The sequence below is a fragment of the Crotalus tigris genome, unplaced genomic scaffold (genome assembly GCF_016545835.1).
Source record: "Crotalus tigris isolate CLP2741 ecotype Arizona unplaced genomic scaffold, ASM1654583v1 scf7180000017791.1120302, whole genome shotgun sequence".
Lineage (NCBI taxonomy): Eukaryota > Metazoa > Chordata > Lepidosauria > Squamata > Viperidae > Crotalus > Crotalus tigris.
Genome location: NW_024096638.1, coordinates 541,040 through 568,197, shown reverse-complemented (window position 1 = coordinate 568,197; position 27,158 = coordinate 541,040). Strand labels below are relative to the sequence as shown.

The following is a 27,158-nucleotide window of genomic DNA, read 5'->3' as shown; positions in this document are numbered from 1 at the left end:
CAGCCCTAGGTCCAAACATTAGCCATTATCTTAAGGGCGGAGATGCCCTTTTCCAGCTCCCGTCCTTCGTTCTGTAGAAACAGACTTCCCAGGTCTTTGCGGAGAGCCTGGATTTTGTGCCGTTGCTCCTCAGAGATGTCACTTCCAGTCCCCCTAGATGCCAGTGGAAAAAGGGAGAAAGAGAAAAGAAAAAGAAAAGGGAAAATAGGAAAGAAAGGAAAAGAAAAAGACAAAGAAAATAAAGAGACAAAGAGAAGAAAAGAAGAAAGATAAAAGAAAGAGGGAAGGAGGGAGAGAGAGAAAGAAAGAAAGGAGGGAGAGAAAGAAAAGAAAGAACGGAAGGGAGGAAGGAAAAAGAAAAGAACAGAAGAAAGGGAGAGAAAAAGAAAGAGGGAGGGAGGGAGGAGAAAGAAAGGAACAGAAGGAAAGGAAGAAAAAAACAGAAGAAAAAGAAAAGAATAGAAGAAAAATGAAGGAAGGAAGAAAGAAAGAAAAAGAAAGAACAGAAGGGAGGAAGGAAGGAAAGAGAAAAGAATAGAAGGAAGGGAGAGAAAAAAAAAGAGGGAGGGAGGAAGGAGAAAGAAGAAAGAAAGAACAGAAGGAAGAAAAGAGAAGAAATAAAAAGAAAAGAATAGAAGTAAAGAAAAAGGAAGGAAGGAAGAAAGAGAGAGAGAGAGAGAGAGAGAGAGAGAGAGAGAGAGAGAGAGAGAGAGAGAGAAAGAAAGAAAGAAAGAAAGAAAGAAAGAAAGAAAGACTCTCTCAGCACTTAAGGCGCCACCAGCGTCTCCCCTAAGGGCCAACTCAGTGAGAGGCGTTTGGACGAACTTCCTAGATCGGCCGGAAGCAGAAGCGTGGGAGCCGACTGAGGGGAAAGCGCTTCCGGTCCGGTCACCTGACTGTCCAAGATGGCGTCCTTCAGCGGAGCCGGCCGGGCGCCCGAGTCCGAACAGTCGCCAGAGACGCGGGGGGACCTGCGCAGCGTCCTGCTGACCAGCGTCCTGCACCTGGAGCAGCTGGACGTGGACCTCTTCCGGTCAGTGGGGCCGGAGCCGGCGGGGCTTTTCGCGGAAGCGGCCGGAACAGCGCTTCCCAGCCTCGGTCGCTTGAAGAGGGACGGACTTCAACTCCCAGAATTCCCCAATCAGCAAATGCTGGCTGGGGAATTCTGGGAGTTGGTCCACCCCTCTTCAAGCGACCGAGGCTGGGAAGCGCTGAGCTGGGAGGAGGCGGAGGCGGCTCGACCTGTTGAGTCATCCGGGTGACGGTTGCCCAAAGGTGTTTTTCCAAAAGGCAAACCGGATTTTCTTTAGAAAGTCCCTTTTAGAAAAAGCCCTTTTGAAACAGCACCTTGGGGGCTCGACCGGCCGCGTTCCTGCCTGCCTGCAGCCGTGAAAGCAGCCCTGGCGAAATGCTTCCCTATTTAGAGTTTGAGGGTGGGGGGAAGCAGCCGGTTGTAGGAGAAGCCGGTCCTGAGCTGTGAACATTGCCGCGCAGGCCCTGGCCCGATGGAGGGCTGCTCTTTGGATCCTGGCACTGGGGAGGGAAGCTTGGGGGCAGCCACTCGCCTCCCTGGCTTGCAGCACCCCCCCCCCCAGGAGGCAGCCATTGCCAGCCATAACTCCTCCTCTTTTCTCCTTAGGGGAAGACATTACTGGGTGCCCGTCACGCAGCGTCTTTTTGGAGGGCAGATAGTGGGGCAGGCGCTGGTGGCAGCAGCCAAGGCCGTGACGGACAACCTGGAAGTCCATTCACTCCATTGCTACTTTGTGAGGGCAGGTAATTAGCAGCTTCTGGGATGGGAGGTGTGTGTGTGTATTTGTTTTCGCAGGTGTTTGTATGTAGGTCTTTGGTTATTCGGGTTTTCTCCCGCGTCAAATTGGAAGTGTCTTGGCAACGTTTCGACAAAATCTCATTCATCATCTTCAGGCTGGTGTTTTTGGCTTCGTGCTTCTAGGAGCAAATTGCTCCTAGAAGCACGAAGCCGAAAACACCAGCCTGAAGATGACGAATGAGACTTCGTCGAAACATTTCCAAGACACTTCCAATTCTGTGAGCTGCTCTACAAATAAATAAATAAGCCTGAGCTGCTCTGCTTATAAATAAGTAAGTAAGTAAGTAAGTAAGCAAGCCTGTCTTGCCCTGGCAGAGAGGGTGCTGGGAGCTGCTCTGCTTGTAAATATATGCATACAATACATTTTTACGCATGCCCTGACTTGCCCCAGTGGCCTCTGTAGGTGGATTACAATAATAAAAAGGAAGAAAAAATGGAAGGAGTGTAAACAGAAGTAAAATATCAGAACCATAAAATTAACAGTGACAAAGATACGCTGATGATAATACATGAATATAATATTCAGAAAGAAATAGAGCAGAATTTCCTGATCGTGAGACCGTGAAGCGGTGGAACAACCCACCTCCTGAAGCCGCCGTTCTGTTGCTGGAGATTTTAAAGAAAAGATTGGGCAGCTCTTTTCCGGGATGTGAAGCGGGCGGCTGTAATGGGCAGGGGGGTTGGGGGTTAGGGTTATCCTCACAGCAACCGGGATGTCTCCTCGCTGGGACAACGGGGGGCTCAGGGCAGGCTCTTCTGCCTTCCAGGGGACCCCACCATGCCAGTTCTGTACCAGGTGGAGCGCACCCGCACCGGGAGGAGCTTCTCGGTGCGCTCGGTCAAGGCCATCCAGCACGGGAAGCCCATCTTCATATGTCAGGCCTCTTTCCAACGAGGACAGCCCAGCCCGCTGCAGCACCAGTTCCAAATGCCGGCTGTGCCTCACCCAGAGGAGCTGCTCACGCAGGAGCAGCTGATCCAGAAGTACCTGCGGTGAGTGGCTGGGAGGAGCAGGGCTTGCGGCAGCGCTAAGCCAACGACACATCTGGCGTGCGGAGAGAGCAAACATGAGTGGGAGATGCTCCCTGCTGCTCCATCTTGGAATGCAGGAACCGGCCCGAAGAGAGTTTAGCTCTGCCTGCGTGAAATTCACGGGAGACTTTTGTATCTCTAGCAGCTGGGAACACATCAAGCTACATTCACGGCTTTGTCCTGGCACTGGAAGTGCCAGTGGTGTGTTGAGCCAAGGCTGCTGCAGCTCACACCGGAGTGAAGTCTCCATGCTGCTTCCGCTTTTCTGTGCCTTTGGCAGAAAGTACCACACCGGCACAGCCTCCGAGATTTCCAGCGTCTCACGCTGGCATCTGCCTTTTTTCCGAAGGGACCCCAACCTCCTAGAGCGATACCGGCAGGGACTCAAGGGGATGCTGGCCCAGGAAGTTCCGATTGAGATGAAGCCGGTGAACCCGCCTGACGTTTTTCACCAGAACTCCCAGGAACCCAAGCAGCTCTTCTGGGTGCGTGCCAAGGGCTACATCGGTAAGACCTGCATCCTGACCCCAGCCTGCTTTCTAGGAGCAGTGTCATCGTGCCCAGGAGAGGGAAGGGTTAACTGGAGAGAGCAGACCCCTCCTTTTGGCCCTGGGAAGGGTCTCATGGTGTGGGGGGGCTCTTTCAGTGTGGGTTTCAGAAGGCCCGCCCCTCGGAGCCCATCTCTTGTTTTCTGCTGGGGGGGGGGCGTTGGGGCCATTCCTTTTGGCAGGAGAGAATCTCCTTGGAAGGAAAGCACCACCCCTTCGGGCATTGTGTTGGTACGAGTGGGGTTCTGAGTACAAGTCCGTTTGCAATAGTGGCGAATATCTGCGGCTCGGGTGTAGGATGAGGGAGAAGGTCCGTTCTCCCAGCTTGGGGGTTGGTTTCTGAACGTTTCGTTACCAGCAGTGCTGAAGAAGTTACCTAGCCTGGTAATGAAACGTTCGGAAACCAACCCCCAACCTCGGGAGAACGGACCTTCACCCTCAAAAGCGCTGGTTATGGGGCTGGCCTTAGGAACCATCTCCTGCAGAACGAACCTGCCCGCCCCCCAAGGCCCATTCCAGAGAACCAAGAGCCCAGCGGCTGCCTCACCCTCATGGAATCTCCTGCCCCCCCTCCCGTCCCCCCCCCGGTTGTTTCAGAGTGGCAGTCTGACTGGCATCGTGCTCTTTGTCCCATGTTTTCTGTGTGGCAGGCGGTTTTGTAAAACCTGCAGCTTTGGGAGGTTTACCGATTTTTAATTAATGTGAGCTTCTCAAGTTGGAATGATTACAAATACTGCAGGAAATGTATGCCAAGGACACACACACACACACACACACACACACACACACACACACGCACCCCGGGTAGGAGAGAGCTTGACCTGTTGAACAGGGCCGCCTTGCCTCTTCCAACCCAATCTCTCCCCCAGACCTGCTACCTTGCTTGGCCTCCAGGTGAGGCTGAGCCTTGCCCTCTCCCGTTCCAGGCGAATGCGACATGAAGCTGCACTGCTGCGTGGCTGCCTACATCTCCGACTACGCCTTCCTGCGGACGGCCCTGTTGCCGCACCAGCACCACAAAGTCAAGCTCATGGTCTCGCTCGATCACACTATGTGGTTCCACGCGCCCTTCAGAACCGATCAGTGGATGCTGTATGAGTGCGAGAGCCCCTGGGCCGGTAAGCGCCGCTGCCAGCCTGCGATGGGGAGTGGTGGGGCAGCAGATGCTCCAAGCGGCCGGCTGCAGCTCCTCCGTTCTCCCCTCCCCTTCCCCACAGGTGGCAGCCGGGGCCTGGTGCAGGGCCGCCTGTGGCGCAGGGATGGCGTGTTGGCGGTCAGCTGTGCCCAGGAAGGAGTAATCCGATTGGAGGAAGAGCAGCGGGGCACCAGCAAGCTGTAGCGCTGCTTTTCTTTCTTCCCTTGGCTATTCTCTCCTAACGGGAGCCCCCCCCCTTTGCACTGGCCGAGTCTTCGGTGGTTGGAGGTCGCTTACAAGGACCCCCATAACCCCTGGAGGTGGCACTTACAGATGGAAGCACTGGCACCCCACTTTCCTTGGACATATTAATTTATTGGAGACGGGCTTCTGTCCCCCGACCGTTAATAAAGGGAGGAAAGTGTCCCACGCGGCTTCGGTTTCTGAAGGGGGGGAGCAGGAGGTTCCTGGTGGCTTCACACACATCGATGCCGGAGGGGGGAGCCTGCCCACCGCCCAGGCTGCAGCCAGGAGTCCCGCCAGTGCCTAACGGCCTCCCCCCTCTAGCAAGAACAGCCTGTGGGGGGAGCCTCTTAGGAGGGCTCTCCATGCACCCCTCTGCCAGCGAGCCTTGCAGATGCTCTTGTCTCCCCAAGAGGGCAGTCATCACCTCGCTTTCTCGGAAGGATTTGGGGGTGGAGGTTTGTGGGTCTGCACCCCAGAAGCCTCTTCTGAACAGGCCAGCCAGCCTTGTCCCGCTGCCAGGCAAGCAGAGTGTGTAAGATGGCGCTGGCTCTTGCTCGCCTGGTGGATTTCCCCCCCCCCCCGCTGCTCATCCGGTGCCCCCACTTCCCGGCAGCTCCCCTCCCTTGGCAGGGGGTCAGGGCAGCGGCTGTTTGAGCAGCAGCTCCTTCAAAGTGGGTGGTGGCTGTTTGCCCTCCCCGGCTTCCCGCAGGCCGCGCAGGCGGGTCTCTGCCTGCTGCTTGTCCTTGCCCAGCCCCCAGGCCAGGTGGATGTGGGTCTGCAGGAGGGCAGCCAGGAGGGGGTGGCTCTGCTGGCCCTCCAGCTGCTGCAGGGCCTGCTGGCACGCCCCGTAGGCCTCTGCCCACTGCTCCAGCTCTTGATGGCAGACGGTCAGGCCGGCCAGCGTCAGCAAGTAATGCCCCGAGCGGCAGGCGCCCAGTTTCTCCTGCAGCCGCCGCGAGGTCAGCCAGGTGGCCAAGGCCTCGGGGTAGAGGCCCTTGCCGGTCAAGCGCTGCGCCCCCTGCAGGCTGTCCAGGAAGAAGAATTCCAGGAACGTGGCGGAGCGGCGGATCTCCGGCGAGGCGTGCAGGCGGGAGAGAAACTGTTCAAACGCCCGGCTGCGCTTGGCGATGGTGGCGGGGGTGAAGTTGTGCCACAGCTGTTTCCGGGGGAAAGAGACCCCCGCCATGTCTCGGCTGAAGTGGCGGCGCAGGCGTCGATTCAGCTGCTCGAAGTCAGAATAGCAGCGGGCGACGGCGGCGGGCATGTGGTCAAACTGCCCTGCCCGGATCAAGTAGATGGTGTAGAGCTGGGTGCCAATAGAGAAACGGGTGAAGGGGAGTGAGAAGCAGCTGCCCAGCCCAGCCTGGCCCCCCTTCCCTGTCGACACCCCCACCGGCAGGCCTCCCATGGAGGGTCCCCTCGAGTGGCAGAGACACGGGGGCAGCTCCTGGCCCTGGGAGAGAATTACCTGAGGCTCTTCTGAGCCCAGAGAGCCCAACGCAGCAGCAGAAGAAAAGAGACAACAGTCAAGGCCAGCTGCCACCCTCACACCCCCCCCCAACCCCGGCAGCCCCCTTTGGGGAGAAGAGACTGCTGAGACTGTGGGGAGCAGGTGAGCTCCATCCTTCCAAAACTGGGGGGGGGCTACATCTTGCTTTGGGCTGGCCTTCCTTGGGGGCACGCACCCACTTCCTTGCAAGCAGGGGCAGGGGGCTCCTTCCCGGTCTGCCTTTTTTGCCCCCCCCCCATACTCACCACGTGCTTCGAGCTGCGCTCGCTGACCACACTGGCATTGGTGACCTCAAACAGGAGGCGCTGGGGAACGAGGCTGCCCCGGGATTTCCGCCAGAGCTCCTGCAGCTGCCGGGTGAGCAGGTGGCTGCCCCGTTGCTCGGCCAGGGGGGAGCCGGACTCTGCACCGGAGGGGGGAGGAGAAGGGGGAGAGCAACGGCTGAGGCCGGGAGCTTGGCCTGTGGAGCCCCTGGGCTGGCAGAGGAGTCAGGGGCCCCTACTCCAAGGATCTGGGGTGGAGGAAGTTCTTCCCTCCCCAATACATGGGTGGGGGAGGGTCTTATCCAGAACTGAAACTTCCTATCAGTGAGGACAATCAACCAGTGGAACTACTTGCCACCAGAGTTGGCTGATTCGTAACTGAAGGTTTTTAACAAGAGACTGAACAGCCATTTGTCTGAAATGGTCTAGGCCAGGGGTAGGCAACCTTGGCTCTTTTATGACTGGTGGACTTCAACTCGCAGAATTCCTGAGCCAGCGTGGGGGAACTATGGCCCCCTCATGATTCGTGGACTCCAACTCCCAGAATTCCTGAGCCAGCCACACTGCGTTGAAAGGGAGAGGTTTCCAGGCTGAGCCATGCTGGCTCAGGAATTCTGGGAGTTGAAGTCCACCAGTCATAAGAAAGCCAAGGTTGCCAACCCTTGGTATAGGGCAGGGGTAGGCAACCTTGGTTCTTTTATGACAGCATGGCTCAGCTTGGAAACCTCCCTTTCCCCTCAGTGTTGCTGGCTCGGGAATTCTGGGAGTTGAAGTCCACCAGTCATAAAAGAGCCAAGGTTGCCTACCCCTGGTATAGGGTCTCCTGCTTTAGTGGAGGGGGGGTTGAACTAGAAGACCTCCATGGTCCCTGGCCGCTCTATTCTGAACTGAATTGCATTTCCACTGGAGCCCAGATTCAGCACCAGGGAGGGAAGCTGCTAGAATCTTCTCTTATAAACCGGGGGGGGGGGAGGAGTTTAAATAAATTCAGGGTGCCGGAATTATGGCGCAGGGTCTTGTCCACTCGTGAACGCTGCTTATCTGACCCCCCCCCCGGCTCAGCTGGCCCAGAATCGGACGGACACCGTTGTCGGCAGCTCACCCGCCTTTCTGCCCCCCCTCCTCGCCCCGCCCCGGGTTTAGCCTGTACCTCCGATCTCCGCCGCATCTCCGGGCAAGTCCAGGTCGCCCCCCAGCCGGGCTCCCCGCTCGCAGTCCTCCTCCTCGTCCTCCTCATTGCTGCTGAAGCTGAGGGTGCCGCTGAGGCGCGTGGCCAGCCCCTCCGTGTCGTCCTCCAGCTCCGAGCTCTCCGGACAGTCCTCCGGCCCGGCGCAGCCCCCGGCCGCCCCCCCCTCGGCCTCCCCGGGCCCGGCCAGCGCGTGCCGCAGCCGGTGCAGGAGGCGGGAGGCCATCCTGCGGGGCGGACGGAGGGGGGGAGGAAGGGGGCGCGAGGCCCTCCCCGCCGGCTCCAGCTGTGGGGGGGGGGCTTTTGCCGCCCCAGCCGTTCGTGCCCCGCTCCGGGCCTCTCCGCGCTTCCCGGGGAGGCCCCTCGCCGCCCTGCCAGGGGCTTTGGGGGCGAAGGCGCGACCCCCGGCCCGGCGCGCCCCTTCTGCCCCAGAGCCGGATGGCCTCCCCGGCCGCCGCCCTCCGCTCGGAGCCAGACGGCGGCCGCGTGGGAGCTCCGGCCCGTCGCCTGCCCGGAGGAGCCGCTGGCCGCTTCCCGGCTGAGCGGCTCACTTGCGAGGACCCCCCGCCCTCCTCGGGCCCCGGCGACGAACGTGGCGGCTCCCCGGGGACGGCGCCGCCCGCCTCCCTCGCCGCTAGCCCGGCCAAGCGCCGCCCCGCTCCGCCTCCTCTCGCCACCGCCGCTCCGGCCACGGGCCGCCTGCGGAGGGGCCGGCGGGCAGGAGCAGCGCCCGGGCCTCCCCGGCAGTCGGCCTTCCTGGCCGGCTGGCTCCGGCGCCGAGGCCGGCTCGGCTTCCCGTCTGCCCGCAGCCCAGAGGCGTCCTCGCCCTTTCGCCGCGGCGCCCGCCCGGCAGAGATACCGGGCACCGGAGCGCGCCGGTCAGCGGGCCCTTCTTGCTTCCGCCTGAATGGAGGGAAACGGCTTCGGGCGCGCCTGGGAGCTGCTCCGGCCCGGCGGCCCCTCCGGCCTGGTCTAGATCGGCTGGGCGGCCGCGCCGCCCCTTGGACAGCGGCAGGCTGGCCAGAAGCGGGCTCCGGTTCCCAGCCCGGGGCTCTGGACCCGGGCAGCTTCAGCTCCCAGAATTGTTTCTTTCATATATTTAATGACCCGTAGTCCTCGATTTACAACAGTTCATTCAGTGACGGTTCAAAGTTACAACGGCCCTGAAAAAAGTCACTCATGATGGTTTTTCACACTTAACAACCAGGGTAGCATCCTCACACTCACATGGACAAAATTCAGACAGTTGGTGACCGACTCATATTTATGATGGTCGCACAGCATCCTGGGGGGTCACCCCTTTTTGCAACCTGATCAGCAAAGTCAATGGGGGAGAAGCCAGATTCACTTAACAACCGTGTTACCAACTGAACAACTGCAGTGATTCATTTAATCACTTGGCAAGGAAGATCATAAAATGGGTCAAAACTCACTTAACAAATGTCATGCTTAGCATCAGAAATGTTGGTCTCAGTTGTGGTCGTAAATCAAGGACTACCTGTATCCTTATTCACATTTAGAAGAGATCTAAGAAATGTGTTTGTAAAAGTTACTAGCTGCCCATCTTGCCAGTGGTAACTCTTACCTTAGTCAGGGTGCCTGGCTGGGGAATTCTGGGAGTTGAAGTCCACTAGTCATAAAAGGGCCAAGGTTGAAGACCCCTGACTTATTTCTCTATTTTATTACTCCAATGTATAAAGCTGTTCATCTTACCCAATTCCATTCAGTGCAAAGTTCACCCATTGTCAAGCTGCCAAGGTAGGAGCATTCCTTTAGCAATTTTGTCACTTACAAAGGATGACTCTGGGACCCTCCCAGTTTTGCCCTAAAAGCTCCTCTCTGGAAATGTGCTAATTTATGGAAATTTGTATGACTGCCCAACTTGCTCTCCATGACCCCAGTAAGCTAACAAAGAAACTGGACCCATTTGCAGCCTGAATGAGACTTTGGAAAAAAAAAAGTGCAAAGAAGAGCAACCAAGATGGTTAAGCGCGTGGAGACATAAGCTTATGAAGAACGGTTGCAGGACTTGGGTTTGGCCAGTCTAGAGAAAAGAAGGACTAGGGGAGACATGACAGCAGTGTTCCAGTATTTGAGGGGCTGCCAGAAAGAAGAGGGGGTCAAATTATTCTCCAAAGCACCTGAAGGCAGGACAAGAAGCAACAAATGGAAAGTAATCAGGTAGAGAAACATCCTGGAACGAAGGAGAAATTTCCTAACAGTAAGAACAATTAATCAGTGAAACAACTTGCTTTCAGAAATTGTTGATGCTTCATCACTGGAAATTTTAAAGAAAAGATTGGACAGCCATCTGTCAGAACTGTTATAGGCTCTCCTGCTTGAGCACGAGCGGGGGGGGGAGGGGGGGTGGACTAGAAAACCTCCAAGGTTCCTTCCAGCTCTATTCCGATTGTGATTGATTTCCAGGCCTTCAGGAGTTCTCCCTTCCCCTCGGACAGAGGCAAGAATTCAAAAAGGAGGGACCGAAAAGCCACTGAGAGGTGATGGCAAGCAGCAAAATTAGCAGCATGGCAGAAATGGCTAAGCTCTGTGTTCTAGTCTAGGGTTGTCCAGTCTTGACACTTTTAGATTTGTGGACTTCAACTCCCAGAATTCCCTAGCCAGTCATGCTACAGGCTGAAGCTGCATTCCCTTTTTGCCAGTTATATCTTGCTGTTAACTTCTATTGAGTCAGATATTATTCCAAGACGTTCTTCACAAGGAGTAGAATAACAGAATTAGAGGTCTTCTATCTAGGCCAGGGGTAGAATACCAGTTATTGGAGGTCTTCTATCTAGACCAGGGCTAGGCAACCTTGGCTCTTTTATGACTCGTGGACTTCAACTCCCAGAATTCCTGAGCCAGCCCTGCTGAGGGGAAAGGGAGAGGTTTTCAAGTTGAGCTATTCTGGTTCAGGTATTCTGGGAATTGAAGTCCACGAGTCATGAGGGGGCCATAATTCCCTCATGCTGGCTCAAGAATTCTGGGAGTTGAAGTCCACGGCTCATGAGGGGGCCATAGTTCCCCCATGCTGGCTCAGGAATTCTGGGAGTTGAAGTCCACGAGTCATGAGGGGGCCATAATTCCCCCATGCTGGCTCAGGAATTCTGGGAGTTGAAGTCCACGAGACATGAGGGGGCCATAGTTCCCCCATGTTGCTCAGGAATTCTGGGAGTTGAAGTCCACCAGTCATAAAAGAGCTGAGGTTGCCTACCCCTGGGCTAGACCAAACAAGAGACCTTATACCATTTCAGACAATCGTTGTCCAATCCCTTTTTAAAAACCTCCAGTGTTGGAGCACCCACAACTTCCAGATCCGTGTTTTTCCACTGATTAATTGTTCTAATTAGTGGTGTTACCACAAGCCAGCCCCCCCCCCACGGGCTTTGGCTTTTCTTTCCCAAGTTAAGCCTTTTGCCTTTGTTTCCGTGACATTTCATTCTGATATTTCAACCCGGTTTCCCAAGCTGTCAGGATCGCGTTGAATAATATTTCTGCCTTCCAGGGTGTTGGTGCCCCTTCCAATTTTGTGCCATCTTCAAGCCCTCAATCGGCTTTCTTTCTTTATCCATGTCCTTGAAGAAAAATCTTGAAGAGAGGAGGCCAAGCACCGGACTACGAGGGAAGCCAAGCTTCCAGCAGTTTAATAAAAGCCACTCGCCACTCATTTTTGAGCCAAATGTTTATCGTTTTATCTGCCATGCCAGGCAGTTGTATTTATTAATTTAAATCTATTGGCCACCCAGCTGCAATGGACTCTAATCACACTTTTAAGGAAAAATGTCTCCAAATGCTTTGCTGGAACCGAGCAGGGCGTCTTCTGCCTGTGGCACACTCACCCTTGGATAAAGCCATGTCCTGATAACAAAGGAAGGGGCCATTCAGCCATTCTGGTAAGACTTGTTTTCCAGTTCAGGGAATTTCCAGGCAGGTCAGTCCCAAAGATTAGGGCAATTTATTTCCTAAGAGAGGCCTCTCCGTCCGGCCTCCAGTTTTCATCCATTTCTGCCCCAAAGCGAGGGGACGTTGGGCTTGAACACGGGGGATGCAGCCTAGAGGGAGCTGGGCTTTCCCCATTACTTCCCCCAGCCCATTTCACCCGGCACAGGGTCAGGGAAATGTCCAAATGAACTTAGAGACGCTGACACAAACGTCTAGTTTTTTTTAAATAAATAAACCTATGTAACATTTGTATTTACAGCAGAGAAGATAGACAGACGAACAGGAGCAACGTGAGCTAAATCAAATGTCAATTGCCAGTGGCAGCCCCCTCCCAGGAAGATGGGTGCATGCTCTGTGGATGTGCGTGAGGGTGGGAGTTGGGGGGCTGGCCCCTCCATCTGAGCCAGCACTTCTCCGCCTTATTTACCTCCCTGCCCCACTGCCCTCCTCAGCAGCTTTCCTTGGGCATGTCTATTAATAGGGGGAGGGCTCCAGCTGCTCCTGCCTGTCAGCCCCCCCCTCCTTAGGAATTGGGCTGCCCTGCCCCAAGTAGCCCCCCCCAACGGGGGGAGGGGGCATCCTGGTTTGCATGCAGCATGTGCAGGGGCTTCTTTGTCTCCCCTAAGCCAGGGGTCGGGGGGGGGCTGCCCTCTGGCCTTCTCCCCTCCCAGACGCAGAGAGGTGGGAAACAGGATCCCCCATAAACAAAGCACAGCGAGGGGGCAGGAATGGGGGAGAACCGCGTAGGGGCTTTAGTGGAACTGCTGCGACCTCCCTCCCTCCCTTCCCACCCCTTGCCATGCAGATTTGAGGGGGGGGCTGCTGAAATGCTTTATCCTCCTAAAGCTGAGTGAGCCAGTTTCTCCCCCCCTCCCGTCACAAGTGGGGGTGTGAATCAAGACAGCCTCCTTGGGGTTTCATTCTTGACCGCGGGATGCTGAGATGGGACAGAGGTCTATTTTTATTCCCGTCCAGGCTGGGGGGGGGGGCGGGTCAGAAGGGCAATTCGGTCTGCAATGCAGTTTCCCTCAAATTGTGGGGAATTGAACCCCCTCCCGGCTCGGACTGCCCCTCCCGCTGCGCTCAGCCCCCCTTCCCGGCCGGGAGAACCTTGGCTAAATTTGGTAAAATGCCCGGCTGACCAATCGGCAGGTGAGGCCGGAGGCGATTGGCCTCGGGCAGGGCTGCCTCTCCTGGCGCCCAATCGGAGGGGCCGGGGGGGGGCCCTGCCGGGCTCCGGGGTACAAAGGGGGCCGGGCGGGTGGCGGGGCAGCGTTTGCCACCTGCTCAGACCGGAGGGGGACACGGAGGTTCTGTTCTGTGGGTGGCTCCGGGGTGACACCTGCCAACATGGTAAGCATGGTAAGACCCCGGGCGCGGAGCCCGGTGATGGACGGCGCAAGGACGGTTGGAGCTGGCCCTCCTGCCAGGACGCCGGACGGGAGCGCCGACTGTGCACAGATGGCCGGCTGGACTGGTTGGTCGAGTGTCCGATGGGACAAGGCGGCCCCGGCGCCCAGGGCCAGCGCAGGAGCGGCGAGGAAGCGGCCAGGACACAAGCCGTGCTCTGGCGGAGCCGCTCTGTGTGAGGCCGGGGGGCAAAGCGACCCGTTGGCCGAGGCGGCTGGGGCGACTGGAGGGGGCGAGCGGCCAGGGTGGGTGGGGGGTGGGTGGACTGGGCAGGCCGGGCGGTGGGGGCGGTGGGTACTTCTGCTGCTTGAGCCGAAGGGGTTAGAGGAGGTTTGGGGGGCAAAGGGGGGCGATTCGGCGTTCCCGGGGACCTCCGGCGAGGCGGGAGGGCTGCAGAGGCTGCGAAAAGGGGGAGCTGGCCGTGGGGAAAGCTGAGCCCCGGATCAGGAGGCGCCAGGACTGCCTGGGCATCTCACAGCCCCAAGAGCGTCCTGAAGGAGTAACCCAATCCGGGGGCTGGACAGGTGCGGGTCTGGCTGGCAGACCGCCTGCAGCCGCCCCTAGAAGGCGCTCCCGGCAGCTCCAGTTTGGCTAAGAATAGCCCGCGTCTCAAGAAGCATCCTCGCTCTGGCCGGCTGCCTCTGGCCGAGGGACCAAGGAAGAGGCCTGGGAGGCAGGGGGGAGGGAGGGCAAGAGCAGCTGCCCCCAGGAGGAGGAGGAGGAGGAGGAGGAGGAGGGGAGCAGCCAGCTTCTCCAGCCAGGCAGACTTGGAGACTGTCCCCCAGCGTCTCCCCGGACCTCAGCCTGGGGCTCTGTCTGGGGCCACAGCTGTGCTTGGAAGGACCAGAGGAAGAGAGGATGGGGTTCCCTGCCCCCCCTGCCCTTCTCTGGCAGTCCTTCCCCAGAGGGGACCCCGTCCCTGGTTGCGGCTGCTTCCAGCCGAGGAGTAGAGGGGTGGGTGGGTGGGCCACTGTCCTGCTTTCGGGGTGAGGAGCCCCCCGGTGCTCACAGAAGACTGGCAGGGAGAGACGCTGTGAACGGCCCTGGGACTCAGGTCAGGTGAGATGGGGGGGCACTGATTTCCCCTAGGCAGGCCCCACTGGGCCCCCTCCCCGGCCCTCGGTCACCCCTGTCTTTGCCTTGCAGACTGACCAGCAGGCTGAGGCCCGCTCCTACCTCAGTGAGGAGATGATTGCCGGTGAGTCCGCCGGATGGGGCGGGATGGTGAGGGCAGCCCTGGGGGGGCATAGGAGGGAGGGGTGGGGGGGCTCCAGGTGCCCAGAGGGGCATAGTGGAGTTTGGCCAGGGGATGCCAGTCCTGGAGTTATGGCCACAACTGAGCCCAACATTTCTGTTGCTAAGTGAGACAGTTGCTAAGTGAGTCACATCCCATTTTACGACCTTCTTGCCACTCTTGTTAAGTGAATCAACGCAGTGGTTCAGTTAATAACATCGTTGTTAAGTGAATCTGGCTTCCCCATCGGCCTCGCTGCTGAGAAGGTCGCAAAAGGGGATCAACTGACCCAACTGGGATGCTGCGACCGTCATAAATATGAGTCAGTTGCCAAGCCTCCAAATTTTGACCACATGACTTTGGGGAGGGGGCCGCAGGGGTGGCAAGTGTGAAAACTGGTCCCAAGTCACTTTTTTCAGTGCCGTTGTAACTCCGAGCAGTCACTAAACAAAACTGTTGTAAGTCAAGGCCACTTCTGAATGTTTGGGCTTGGTGCCCGTCTTGGCAATGGGGAGAGCAGGGAGGCGGGGGGGGGGGGCGCCTGCCTTTCTCCGGCAGAGGCTGAGCGCCCCCTTGTGCCCCCCTGCAGAGTTCAAGGCCGCCTTTGACATGTTTGATGCCGATGGGGGGGGCGACATCAGCACCAAGGAGCTGGGGACAGTCATGCGGATGCTGGGCCAAACGCCCACCAAGGAGGAGCTGGACGCCATCATAGAGGAGGTGGATGAGGATGGTATGAGGGGGCAGAAGCCGGGAGGGGGGGAGACGGGCCTGGGGAGACCCCCCCCTAATTCTGGGCTGGGACCCCCCTTGCAGGCAGCGGAACCATCGACTTTGAGGAGTTCCTGGTGATGATGGTGAGGCAGATGAAGGAGGACGCCAAGGGCAAGTCCGAGGAGGAGCTGGCCGAATGCTTCCGCATCTTTGACAGGTGGGCCCCTGGGTCCTTGGGCAGGGCGGGGGGGGTCTGCTGGGGGGGGCAGGCTGGTCTTGGGGGAGCGGGAGGATGCTTCTTATTTATTCATTAGATTTCTATCTCATCTTTATTTAGTTATATAGGGTCCGTAGAGTCTCCTGCTTGAGCGGTGGGAGGGGTTGGACTAGATGACCTAAACTCTGTTATTCTGTTATATTTCATATTTCTAAACCACCGTCTCTCTCAAACAGGAGTTCTTTATAACCTCATAAGGAACTCAAAGTGGCCAATGCACTTAAGAATACACCTCCTATATTCCCTACAATGACAACCCTGTTGTCAAGACTGCTAACATCGGATGTTCTTGCTTGCCACATCTGAAGAAGCAAACCTGTTTTATCCAGGGGTTCTCAACCTTGGCAACTTTAAGACTTGTGGACTTCAACTCCCAAAATTCCTCGGCCAGCAAAGCTGGCTGAGGAATTCTGGGAATTGAAGTCCACAAGTCTTAAAGTTGCCAAGGTTGAGAACCCCTGATTTAGCCTGTATAGCACTTCTGGAGTTAAAGCAGATAATACTAGCCTAGTGGATGGGAAAATATGCTCGCTAACCATAACAATATCTGAGCACAGTATTGCCAAGGTCAGCTGTAAGGGGAGGGGCACTTCACACTTCACATTAACTGGAGAATGTGATTGATGACTGTAAAATGAAGGAGTGCGTTATGCCTTGTCAGGGGGATTGGGGGAGGGAGGATTCAGTTTTTGGCTTAAGCTTTGTATGTGCCGAAGCTATGCAGAAACAAGAGGATTCTTTAAGGTAAATAAGCCTCAAAGTTCGTTGAAAAGCTGCTTCTTTTCGGAACCATGACACCTGTGAGGTGGGCTGGGCCAGGAGAGAGGGACTGGCCCCAAAGTTATCCATAGGGCTTTGGGGCCTAAGGCGGGACTAGAACGCACCGTCTCCTGGTGATTGGCCCCAAAAGTCACCCAGCTGTCTTTCGTGGCTAAGGTGGGACTAGACTCCTCTCCCTCCCACTGTCTAGCCTGGGTTACTTGGTGCTCCAGCCAAGCAGAGGGGGGGGGGCATTCAGTGGAACGAGTCGTCCATTCTTGCCCACGTTCCCAAATGAAGATTCTTCGGCACATCTGTCCTCCTCAAAAGTTAGCCCACAGCTGGAGGATTCCACGCCTCTGTGGCTCCCTGCGTGGCCTGGAAGAGAGAGAGCAGTTGTGGGGGGCAGCTCCCTCTTGCCCTCTGGGCTAGTCCTTGGCTAGGGGGGCAGGTCAGGGCTTACCTGATGGACCTTGCCTTTCCAGTGGAGGTGAGACTCTTCAGACCTTCAGAATCAGAATGGCAGAGTTGGAAGGGAGCTTGTAGGTCATCTAGTCCAACCCCCACCCAAGCAGGAGACCCTACTCCAGTTCTGATGGATGGCCGGCCAGTCTCTTCTTGAAAGCCTCCAGCGATGAAGCTCCCACAACATCTGAAGGCAACTTCTGTTCCATTGATTGATTGGTCCCACGGTCAGGAGATTTCTCCTTGTTTCTAGGTTGAATCTCTCCTTGATCAGTTTCCTTCCATTATTTCTTGTTTTGGAAAATAGGTGGACCCCCTCCTCTCTGTGGAAGCCCCTCAGATATTGAAAGACTGCTATCCTGTCTCCCCTGCTCCTTCTCTTCACTAGACTGTTGTTGTTATTAATTGCGAAGTCGTGTCCGACCCATCGCGACCCCATGGACAACGTTCCTCCAGGTCTTCCTGTCCTCTACCATCTTCTGGAGTCCATTTAAGCTCACGCCTACGGCTTCAGGGACTCCATCCAGCCCCCTCATTCTCTGTCGTCCCCTTCTTCTATTGCCCTCCATCTTTCCCAGCCTTAGGCCCTTCTCCAGTGAGTCCTTCCTTCTCATTAGGTGGCCAGAGTCCTTGAGTTTCAACTTCAGGATCTGGCCTTCTAAAGAGCAGTCAGGGTTGATCTCTTCTAGGACTGACCGGTTTGAACGCCTTGCAGTCCAAGGGACTCGCAGCAGTCTTCTCCAGCACCATAGTTCAAAGGCCTCCATTCTTTGGCACTCGGCCTTTCTTATGGTCCAACTTTCACAGCCATACATTGCAACTGGGAAAACCATGGCCTGGACTATACGCACTTTTGTTGGCAGGGTGATGTCTCTGCTTTTTAGTATGCTGTCTAGATTTGCCATAGCTTTCCTCCCCAGGAGCAAGCATCTTTTAATTTCTTGGCTGCAGTCCCCATCTGAGGTGATCTTGGAGCCCAGAAAAAATCTTCACTAGACTAGCCATGCCCAGTTCCTGTAACCGTTCCTTATATGTTTTACCCTCCAGTCCCCTAATCATCTTTGTGGCTCTTCTCTGCACTCTTTCTAGAGTCTCAGCATGTTTTTCATAGTGTGGAGACCAAAATTGGTTGCAGTATTCTAGGTGTCGTTTTACTTAGTATTAGTACCTGACGTGATCACGATTGAATCCCTCTGTTAATGCAGCTTAGGGTTGCACGGTCTTTATTTGGCTGGCTGGCTCACGTTTAAGGGATTATCCACTTGGGCTCCGAGATCTCACAGTTACTTCCATGGATCCTGGTTTCACCTAATCTGCCCCTGTACGTTTTGGCTTTTCTTGCCTGAGTGTAAAACCTTATTTTCTCGACACTGAATTTCGTTTTGTTAGACAGGGCCCAGTGTTCAAGTTTGAACACTGTCCAAACTGGTCTAGGGTCTCCTGTTTAAACAGGTGGTTGGACTAGAAGACCTCAAAGGCCCCTTCCTACTCTGTTTTTCTGCCTTCTGGTTCTGGTCTCTGCTGGTGTTGAGGCCGCAGAGGTGGGATGGTCTGGGGCAGGGGTAGGCAACCTTGGCTCTTTTATGACTGGTGGACTTCAACTCCCAGAATTCCTCAGCCAGCATGGGGGAACTATGGCCCCCTCATGACTGGTGGACTTCAACTCCCAGAATTCCTGAGCCAGCATGGGGGAACTATGGCCCCCTCATGACTCGGGGACTTCAACTCCCAGAATTCCTGAGCCAACATGGCTCAGCATGGAAATCTCTCCCTTTCCCCTCAGCATAGCTGGCTCAGGAATTCTGGGAATTGAAGTCCACAAGTCATAAAAGAGCCCAGGTTGCCTACCCCTGGCTCTGGGGCTTTCCGAGTCCTTGAGGCCTTGTGGCGCTCAACTGGACTGGGCAACCGGACAGGATGTGCCCTCCATGCTGCTGGGCCAGTTTTGCTCAGCTGACAGTGGCCACAGTGGGGGAGATGTTTGCCCCATCTCAGCTTTTCCACTCCTTCCCCCTTTCCTGCCAGGAATGCCGATGGTTTCCTGGATGCCGAGGAGCTGGTGGAGATCTTCCGGATGTCTGGGGAGGCGGTCTCGGAAGAGGAGATCCAGGAACTGATGAGGGACGGAGACAAAAACAACGATGGGCGGATTGATTTCGATGGTGAGCAGCTCAGAGGGACGGACGGACAGACGGACGGAGCTTCTTGGGGGCTGACCCATAGCTCCCCTCCCTCCTGTCCCCCCACGGGGAGAAAGGCCCTGACCCAGCCTTCTCCCTACATGGAGTTTGGGACCCTAGGGGCCAAGACCCCAGGGCAAAGCCCTTCCTGGAACCCGCAAGCAATTCAGGTTGGGCGGGTGCTGGGTGCCCCTTCGTGGGGGGCTTCCCTCCTTGGCTCCTCCAGACCCCATCCGGGAGGGGGTGCTTGCTGCCTATCCTTGCTGGGGGGGCTGACCCATCTCCATCTCCCCCCAGAGTTCCTCAAGATGATGGAGGGTGTGCAGTAAAGCGTCGAGACATTCCTGGCAGACTAGCCAGTGGGAGGGGGCAGCTCCCCCCAGCCCCGCCGAGCCCCCGAACCCCCTGCTCCTGCGCCAGCTTGCTCTGCACAGCTCAGAGACGCCTCTTCAGCAAAACTCTGGATCCCATCATCCCCAGCTCTGAAAGCCTGTTTTGAACACTGACACCTCAATAAAGAGCAGCGGACTGGAAGCAGAAGGGCTGCGGGGCTGAGTTTGGTAGCGGAAGCATCATCGTCCCTCACCCCCCCCCCCCAGAGAGCCTGCCTGGCTAGGGAGGGGGAGATAGGCAAGACCCCCCCCACCGCCCTTCCTGTCCTCTGAGTGGGCCCCATCATGCCAGGCAGGGGGAGGGGTCGTCCAAGGAGTACGCTTACATTCCCTTTGGAGGAACTAAACCCAGGGAGGGGGACAGGGGGGGGGCTCCGAGAGGCGTGGGGCTCCTGCCTCTCCTTGGGCTTCAGGGCAGGGCACCTTGTCCCCCCCTGCCCATCCCAGGCTGGCTCAAGGGAGAAAGCAGAGCATGGGGGGGGGGAAGGGAGGCATCTTAACCTCTCCCCCCCACCACCTGCAAGCCCAAAGGCAGGCTGGCCTCTGTGCCCGGCTGTGTATCTGCCAGCCTCGTGGAAGAAATGGACGATAAGCAGGGCTGCTGCATGGTGGCAACTGAGCTCCCTTGAACGGCTCTGGATCCCCTTCCTGAGTGGCGGACACTGCCCCCCCTCCTCCTCACCGTGGAAGATGGCCGTGGAATGAGAAGCCAAGCCCTTCCTTCCTTCCTTCCTTCCTTCCTTCCTTCCTTCCTTCCTTCCTTCCTTCCTTCCTTCCTTCCTTCTTTCCTTTTTCTTTCTTCCTATCTCTCCCTCCCACTCTTCTCTTCCCTTCCTTCCTCCCCCTTTCTTCTTTCTCTCTCTCTCTCCCATTCTTCCCTTCCTTCCCTTCCTCCCTCCCTTTTTTCTATCTTTCTCTGTCCCACCCTTCCCTTCCTTCCTTTTCTATTTTTCTTCCTCCTATCTTTCCCTCCCATTCTTCCTTCCTCCCTTTTTCTCTCCCTCCCACCCTTCGCTTCCTTCCTTCCTTCCACCCTTTTCTTCCTTCCTCCCTTCTATTTCTTCCTATCTCTCCTTCCCATTCTTCCCTTCCTTCCTTCCTCCCTTTTTTCTATCTCTCTCTCCCTCCTACCCTTCCCTTCCTTCCTTTTCTTCCTTCCCTCCTTTCCTTCCCTCCCTTTCTCCTTTCTCTCCCTCCCACTCTTCCCTTCCTTCCCTTCCTCCCTCCCTTTTTTCTCCTATCTCTTTCTCTCCGTCCTACCCTTCGTTTCCTTCCTTCCTTTTCTATTTCTTTCTTCCTCCTATCTTTCCTTCACAATCTTCCCTTCCTTCCTCCCTTTTCTCTCTCTCTCCCTCCTACCCTTCCCTTCCTTCCTTTTCTTTCTTCCTTCTCCTATCTCTCCCTCCTACTCTTGCCTTGCCTTGCCTTGCCTTCCTTCCTTCCTTCCTCCCCTCTCCACTCCACTCCACTCTGAGCAGTCCACAAAACTAAGCAGTAAAACAATGCACCCCACAGGGAACAGTGTGAAACAATGCGGACTCAGAGGGTTCCAAGCTGGTTGTAATCCTGCTGGGGCAGCTCTCCACCTCAGCACCCCCCCCAATGCCCAGGGCCAGGATTACACCTGTCTACTGGAGCCCCTCAGGGAGGGGGTGACCCAGATCTAAGGGCAGCAGGGCTCCCCAGGAAGGGCTGCAACTCCTGGACAGGGTCACCTAAGAAGAAGACCTCTGGGGGGGGGGTGTCTAGGAGCACCAGTCCTCAAGGGAGGGGCCGAACAATTTCCTCCAGGAAGACAATTTCCTGCCCCCCCTTGCAAGCCAAAACTTGTGACTTCAGCTGTGTCAGCTGGAGGCTCTCGGAGGGAGGAGGGAAAGCCCCCCCTAGACATGTCCGGGATCGGAGTCCAAGGGGCTCCATGTGAAACGGACAGGAGGATTTTAAAGGCTGGTGCAGTTATACACCAGGGGCCCTGGGATCCTTTTGTGACCTCCTGACAAAAGCCAATTCAATGGGGAAGCCAGATTCACTTAACAACGCATTGATTTGCTTAACAACGGTGGCAAGAAAAGTCACAAAATGGGGCAAAACTCAACTTAGACTGGAGGGAGATTTGAGGACAAGAAAATAACCAGCATTTAAAACTGGAACTCTGCAGCATTTGGGAGGAGGGAGGTCTCCAGCCTTGTCTCCCAGCTCTCTCTGGCCTTCCCTCCTGCTCTGCGGAGTGACTTGGAAATATTGCCCCCCCCCTCTTCTGGGGTATTAGGTGCAAGTGAAAAATGACCATTATATGACCACAGACCATCAAGGCTTAGGGGTACCAGTCTTTTCTCACTGGAGCTAAACCAGGGCTCTTCAAACTTGGCCACTTTAAGACTTGTGGACTTCAACTCCCAGAATTCCTCAGCCAGCCCTCAGGGCTGGCTGAGGAATTCTGGGAGTTGCAGTCCACAAGTCTTAAACTGGACAAGTTTGAAGACCCTTGAGCTAAACTATCTCACAAGTAGGAAAAAAAAATAATCAAGCTTTGTTTAAAACAAAAATACAAGAGTATTTCATCTATATCTTTAAATACTAAAATCGTAGACGTGGAGAGGTGTGGGAGGTAATTAGTCCCACTCCGTATTAAATAGCAGCTATTTAAACTGAAAACCCCAAAAGAGCACAAGATGGTGTCGATCCATTACAAAGGTCTCATTTTTCATATTCTTGCCCATGACAAAAAGACATTATAAAAGAACAACACTGAATCCAACCTCTATTTCTCAATTTTGTCCAGAGGAATAAGGAATAGGTAGAAATGTAAATGAAAATTGTAACGCAACTCCCCCCTATGACATTTCCCCCTTTCTCAGTAAATGCAAGGGAATTCAAAATGACAGAATAAGTTGGAAGGGACCTTGGAGGTATTCTAGTCCACCACCACCCCCCTGCTCAAGCAGGAAACCCCAAACCCATTTTGGACAAATGGCTGTCCAGTCTCTTCAAAACTTCCAGTGTTGGAGCATTCACAACTTCTGGAGGCAAGTTGTTCCACTGATTAATTGTTCTCACTGTCAGGAAGTTTCTCCTTAGTTCTAGGTTGCTTCTCTATTTGATTAGTTTCCATCCATTGCTTCTTGTCCAGCCTTCAGGTGCTTTGGAGATTAGGTGGACCCCCCTCTTCTTTGGGGCAGCCCCTCAAATATTGGAAGACTGCTATCATGTCCCCCCTCGCCCTCTTCATTAGACAAGACATCCCCAATTCTTGCAACTCTTTTTTGTATGTTTTAGCCTCCAGACGCCTGATCATCTTTGTTACTCTTCTCTGCCCTTTTTTTTTCAATTCATTGAAACCCACTCCCAAACTCAAATAGGCATCACTTTATAAAAACAAGGGAAGTTTATTTATACATTAGCACCACGGAAAAAGCCAGATAAACATTAAAATGATCTATAATACAATAGGGGCTGACGTACAGAAATCACAAGGATAAAACAGAAGAGAGAAAAGACGTTATCACGGGGCTCCCTCCTCTCCCCCCCCCCAGTGAAGTGGTGTGCTGGCTGGAAGGACATCAAGTATCCTGACTCTTCATGTGTTTTCGATAGGATTCGTGGAGGTATTTTCTGTAGGCTGTGTGAAGAGACAACAGGGACAGATTAAGGACCCGGAGACGGTTATGTGTTTAGAAAAAAGGGTGGAGACCGAGTCAAATTCAGCCAAAGATTTTCTGGGCATCAAATCCTGCCCACCCACCCTCCCCAACAGAGCTGGGCAAAGATGCAAGGGCACGGCAATTCTTTTGCACAATTAGAGAGTGCTTGCACTTAAAGCGGTATATAAGTCTCATAAAAATAAATAGTGTGCCTGCTCTCCTGCAGCCATGAAACTGTGCAGCTGTAAAAACTATACAGGTCGTTCTCTGCTTACAGCCACAATGGAGCCCCAAATTTATTGTGGCTAAATGAGAAATTTGCGAAGTGAGTTTTACCCCATTTTACGACTGTTCTTGCCACAGTTAAGTGAATGGCTGCATTATTCCGTTAGTAACACAGCTGTTCAGTGAATCTGGCTCCCCCGTGGACTTTGCTTTTGCAAAAATAGGACCCCGGGACACAGCGACCATCGTAAACACGAACCAGTTGTCAAGCAGGTGAATGTGGGTCACATGACCACGGGGATGCTGCAACGGTCACAAGTGTGAAAAATGGTCCTAAGCCACTTTTTTTCAGTGTCGTCGTAACTTCCAACAGTCAGTAAACCAAGGGTAGGCAACCTCGGCTCTTTTAGGACTCATGGACTTCAACTCCCAGAATTCCTGAGTCAGCTATGCTGTAAGCTAGTTGAAGTCCATGAGTCCTAAAACAGCCGAGGTTGCCTACCCCTGCACTCAACAAATTGTTGTAAGTAGAGGACTGCCTGTACGGCACAAAGCAGCTGCTTTAAAAAGACAAGAGGCCGGAGAAGGTAAGCCAAAAAGAACCAAAAGTTGCTTGCCTCCACCACTTTCAGACAAGAAAGACCCAAGTCCTCATGAAGCTCTTAAAATGAAGGAAAGGACCCCACCCCAGCTCAAGTTGCGTTCTGCAACTCTCCCTCAGTGCTGGGGGGGAGGGGCGTCTTTCCAAGGGTTCTCTTCTCAGGAGACTTCCTTATTTGTTAGCATTTAATTCTGCCTTTATTACTTTATAGGTAGCTAAGATGGTGAAGATGACTAATACTCCTTTTTCCTCCTGTTTTCCCCAGCACAACCACCCTGTGAGGTGGGCTGGGCTGAGAGAGAGGACTGGCCCAAAGTCACCCAGCTGACTTTCTACTTGGGGGGGACTAGAACTCCCAGTCTCCTGGTGATTGGCCCATAGTCATCCAGCTGGCTTTCCTTCTAAGGCGGGACTAGAACTCCCAGTTTCTTGGTGATTGGCCCATATTCACCCAGCTGGCTTTCCTTCTAAAGCGGGGCTAGAACTCCCCGCCTCCTGGTTTCTAGCCTGTTGCTTTTACCACCAGTCCGAGCTGACTCGGCTACTCACCTGCTTGGTTCTTCCAAAGCTCAGCAGCCTCTACGTTCAAAGGACTTTCCACGTTTGGCTCTGAAGTGGCAAAGAAGGTCGCAAATCACGTTTTTTTGTAACAGAATCAAATTCACCTCCCTCCTCCCTGCCATGGCGGGATGGGGGATTCTGCTCTGCCAGGTCTTGGCAGCGCGCCTGACACCGGGTAGTCAGTTACTGCATGACTCTTTTCTGCACAGCCAGGATCCCCCCACCCCCTCAACTCTACTTCTTGGGGTGCAGCTCAGAGGCTTCAGTGGGAATTCCACAGCTGGCTGGCGGGGGGGGGGGGAGAAATTCTCCTCCTGCTAGCCCCCCCCCCGATTCCAGGCCCCCCTTTCTCCTCACCTCCCAGTAAACTCTGGACGGAGAGCAAAATGGTCCGGACGTCGTAGAGAGCTGACCACTTGTCCTTGAGGATGTCCAGGCAGATGTTCCCCTGAAGGTCCACGTTGGGGTGGTAGCAGGGGGTGAGGAACTTGACGGTGGGGGCGTTGTAGGGGTACCCGCTGGGGAACTCCAAGGACAGCTTGTACCTCAGGTCCTCATAGACCTGCATTTGCAAAAGGGGAGGGGGAAAAAGATCAGGTGTGGCATGGGGGAGGGCAGGACCCTCTCTGGGGCCTCCCCCTTTGCCTGTGTGGCCTCAATAGTTTCCATCACCACCTGTTTTCTGCTTGAAAGCCCATTGTCCCAGAGTGCTGCTGATTTTTTTGGGGGGGGGATCCCGTTTCTGCAGCTGGGGGCATCTGCCCAGAAACCCCTCCCCCAACAGCCAGAGAGGGTTCTGGCTGGTCAAAGGAAGGAGGCTTCTCTCCCCAGGAGCTCCTGATGCCCCCAAGAGGCTCCCACGAGGGCATCAGAACCCTCCTCCCCCCGCCTGCCAGCCAGTGGGGTGGGCAGACAACCTGCCCCGTTCACCAGCTCCACCGCCGCTTCTTTCACGCATCTGAGCGTTCCCTCGTCAACATCAGCGCTTGGCAACCGGGGCCGCGCCTGCTTCGCCGCTTTATTTGCAGAGGGTGAAAGGCTGCCGGGTTGGGGGAGAGGAAGGGGGGGGGGACAGGAGCCGGAGGCGAGCCCTGCGGGGCCCAACCTCAGGCCTCCGTCTTCCTTGGCCCGCTCACCGTCCCAGCCACGCCGTTGATGGTCCCGATCCACTTGAAGAGATTGTCCGACTCCGGGAAGGCCGAGATGCCGCTGTCGCCAGACATCTGCCAGGGAAAGGCAGGCGGATCAGAGGCGCCCCGGAGCTGTGGGGCCGCGGGCGCTTGGAAAGAGGACGCGGGCGGCTCCGGGGCGCGGCCGTTTGCGGGGGACGGTGGCGGTCGCAGGCAGGGGAAAGCCCCCCCTTCTCCCCCCCCAGGCGTAGAGAGCCCCCCCAGACTCACCATCAGCGTCATCAGCTCCTGCTGCAGCCTGCGGGGCGAGAAAGAGAGAAGTCAGCCCGGGCGGCGCCTTGCCGACCGGGTCGCCCGAAGCCGGCCCTGCACGTGCCCAGCCACCCCCCCCCCCAAGTCACCCCCGCCGGCCGCGCTCGGCCCCACCTGCTGCGGACGGAGCCCCGAGCGGCGCCCCCGCCGGGTTCTGCCGCCTTGCCGGGGCCGCGGGCGACGGCGCCGGGGTCGTCGTTCTGCGAGGCCATGGCGGGCGCAGGGAGAGGCTCGCCCGGCTTTGGCTGCGAGTTTGAATGTTGCAAAGCTCCCCGGGCTCAGCCAATCGGCGCCCGGCTCGCGTTCGATCTGCCCAATGGCGGCGCGCGCGCCCAGCGATTGGCCGCCGCGGCAGCGTTGCTCCGATAGGCGTGGGCGGGGCCTCCTTCAAGAGCGGGGGGGGGGTGGTGGAGTGGCAGGCGCGGCTGCCCGGGGCTCCGGTGGTCGACCTGGCAGGGGTGTTGCGAGATTGAGGGCGCGGGGGGGGCGGCTTTGGGTGTCCGTCCTTCGCTCCGCCCCTGACCGGGGGCTGGGGGACTTTACCTCCACATACACACACATACAGAGACAGACACAAGCAGACACAAACACACAAACTCGCCGGCTTCTCTCCGGGAAAGCGGGGCAGGGGATGATGGGAGGCTCCGGTGACCTCGTTCTTCTCGCTTCTTCTGCCCGGGGCTTCTCATTCCCCGTCCCCAATTTTGGAGAATGGGTGGAAACTAGTTTTCCCCAAGCGGGGTGGGGGGTGGGGGCTGGGGTTGTTCCCCTCTCCTTCCAGTAGATCGTCTTTTACGGCGTTGAATGCGGCTCTGGGGACTGATAGGCGGTCACAAGAGCTGATTTCCCATTCGGTCCTTGGCTTTTCACCCCAAATATCCGCCCCCCAGTTTATGTCCTGCCACCACTTCTTGATTTTAACGGTGCGCAGGGAAGTGGGGCGGGGGGGGGGAGGTACGAGAGCACCCCCAGTAGGATTAAAACAGACGCTAGGTTAAAAAAAAATTAAAATAATTAACCGCATAAGGGTAGGCAACCTTGGCTCTTTTATGACTCGTGGACTTCAATTCCCAGAATTCCTGAGCAGCATGGGGGAACTATGGCCCCCTCATGACTGGTGGACTTCAACTCCCAGAATTCCTCAGCCAGCATGGGGGAACTATGGCCCCTTCATGACTCGTGGACTTCAACTCCCAGAATTCCTGAGCCAACATGGAGGAACTATGGCCCCCTCATGACTCGGGGACTTCAACTCCCAGAATTCCTGAGCCAGCATGGGGGAACTATGGCCCCCTCATGACTCATGGATTTCAACTCCCAGAATTCCTTAGCCAGCCTGGCTGAGCTTGGAAACCTCTCCCTTTCCCCTCAGCGTGGCTGGCTCAGGAATTCTGGGAGTTGAAGTCCACGAGTCATAAAAGAGCCAAGGTTGCCTACCCCTGGCATAGACCAAGAGGTGTCCAACCTTGGCAACTTTTTAAGACTTGTGGACTTCAGAATCAGAATAGAGCTGGAAGGGACCTTGGAGATCTTCTAGTCCAGCAGGAGACCCTACATACCATTT

At 55.9% G+C, this 27,158-nt stretch overlaps 4 protein-coding genes across 5 annotated transcripts; 2 read left to right on the top strand and 2 right to left on the bottom strand.

Moving 5' to 3' along the window:
• Positions 1-867: 867 nt before the first annotated feature.
• On the top strand, positions 868-5,253 carry ACOT8 (acyl-CoA thioesterase 8). The gene is made up of 6 exons (XM_039342405.1): positions 868-1,033; positions 1,640-1,776; positions 2,599-2,824; positions 3,213-3,370; positions 4,338-4,529; positions 4,629-5,253. The coding sequence occupies exons 1-6, from the start codon at positions 906-908 to the stop codon at positions 4,748-4,750; spliced, it is 963 nt and encodes a 320-aa protein (XP_039198339.1). The 5' UTR covers positions 868-905; the 3' UTR covers positions 4,751-5,253.
• Positions 5,254-5,388: 135 nt separating this feature from the next.
• Positions 5,389-8,367, bottom strand: SNX21 (sorting nexin family member 21). Its single transcript, XM_039342404.1, has 3 exons — positions 7,716-8,367; positions 6,548-6,705; positions 5,389-6,098 (listed from the first exon to the last, which is right to left on the bottom strand). Exons 1-3 carry the CDS (start codon positions 7,975-7,977, stop codon positions 5,427-5,429), a joined length of 1,092 nt encoding a protein of 363 aa, XP_039198338.1. The 5' UTR covers positions 7,978-8,367; the 3' UTR covers positions 5,389-5,426.
• A 4,569-nt stretch (positions 8,368-12,936) lies between these two features.
• Positions 12,937-19,269, top strand: TNNC2 (troponin C2, fast skeletal type). Of its 2 annotated transcripts, none has more exons than XM_039342403.1 (6): positions 12,937-13,046; positions 14,250-14,301; positions 14,927-15,070; positions 15,154-15,268; positions 18,578-18,714; positions 19,030-19,269. In XM_039342403.1, exons 1-6 carry the CDS (start codon positions 13,044-13,046, stop codon positions 19,059-19,061), a joined length of 483 nt encoding a protein of 160 aa, XP_039198337.1. In that variant the 5' UTR covers positions 12,937-13,043; the 3' UTR covers positions 19,062-19,269. The 2 variants fall into 2 exon arrangements, with proteins under 2 accessions (XP_039198337.1, XP_039198336.1); XM_039342402.1 differs by having other exon boundaries at positions 12,946-13,055.
• A 3,221-nt stretch (positions 19,270-22,490) lies between these two features.
• On the bottom strand, positions 22,491-25,844 carry UBE2C (ubiquitin conjugating enzyme E2 C). Its single transcript, XM_039342374.1, has 6 exons — positions 25,709-25,844; positions 25,553-25,580; positions 25,289-25,375; positions 24,510-24,714; positions 24,141-24,200; positions 22,491-22,743 (listed from the first exon to the last, which is right to left on the bottom strand). The coding sequence occupies exons 1-6, from the start codon at positions 25,804-25,806 to the stop codon at positions 22,685-22,687; spliced, it is 537 nt and encodes a 178-aa protein (XP_039198308.1). The 5' UTR covers positions 25,807-25,844; the 3' UTR covers positions 22,491-22,684.
• Between the last annotated feature and the right edge of the window lie 1,314 nt (positions 25,845-27,158).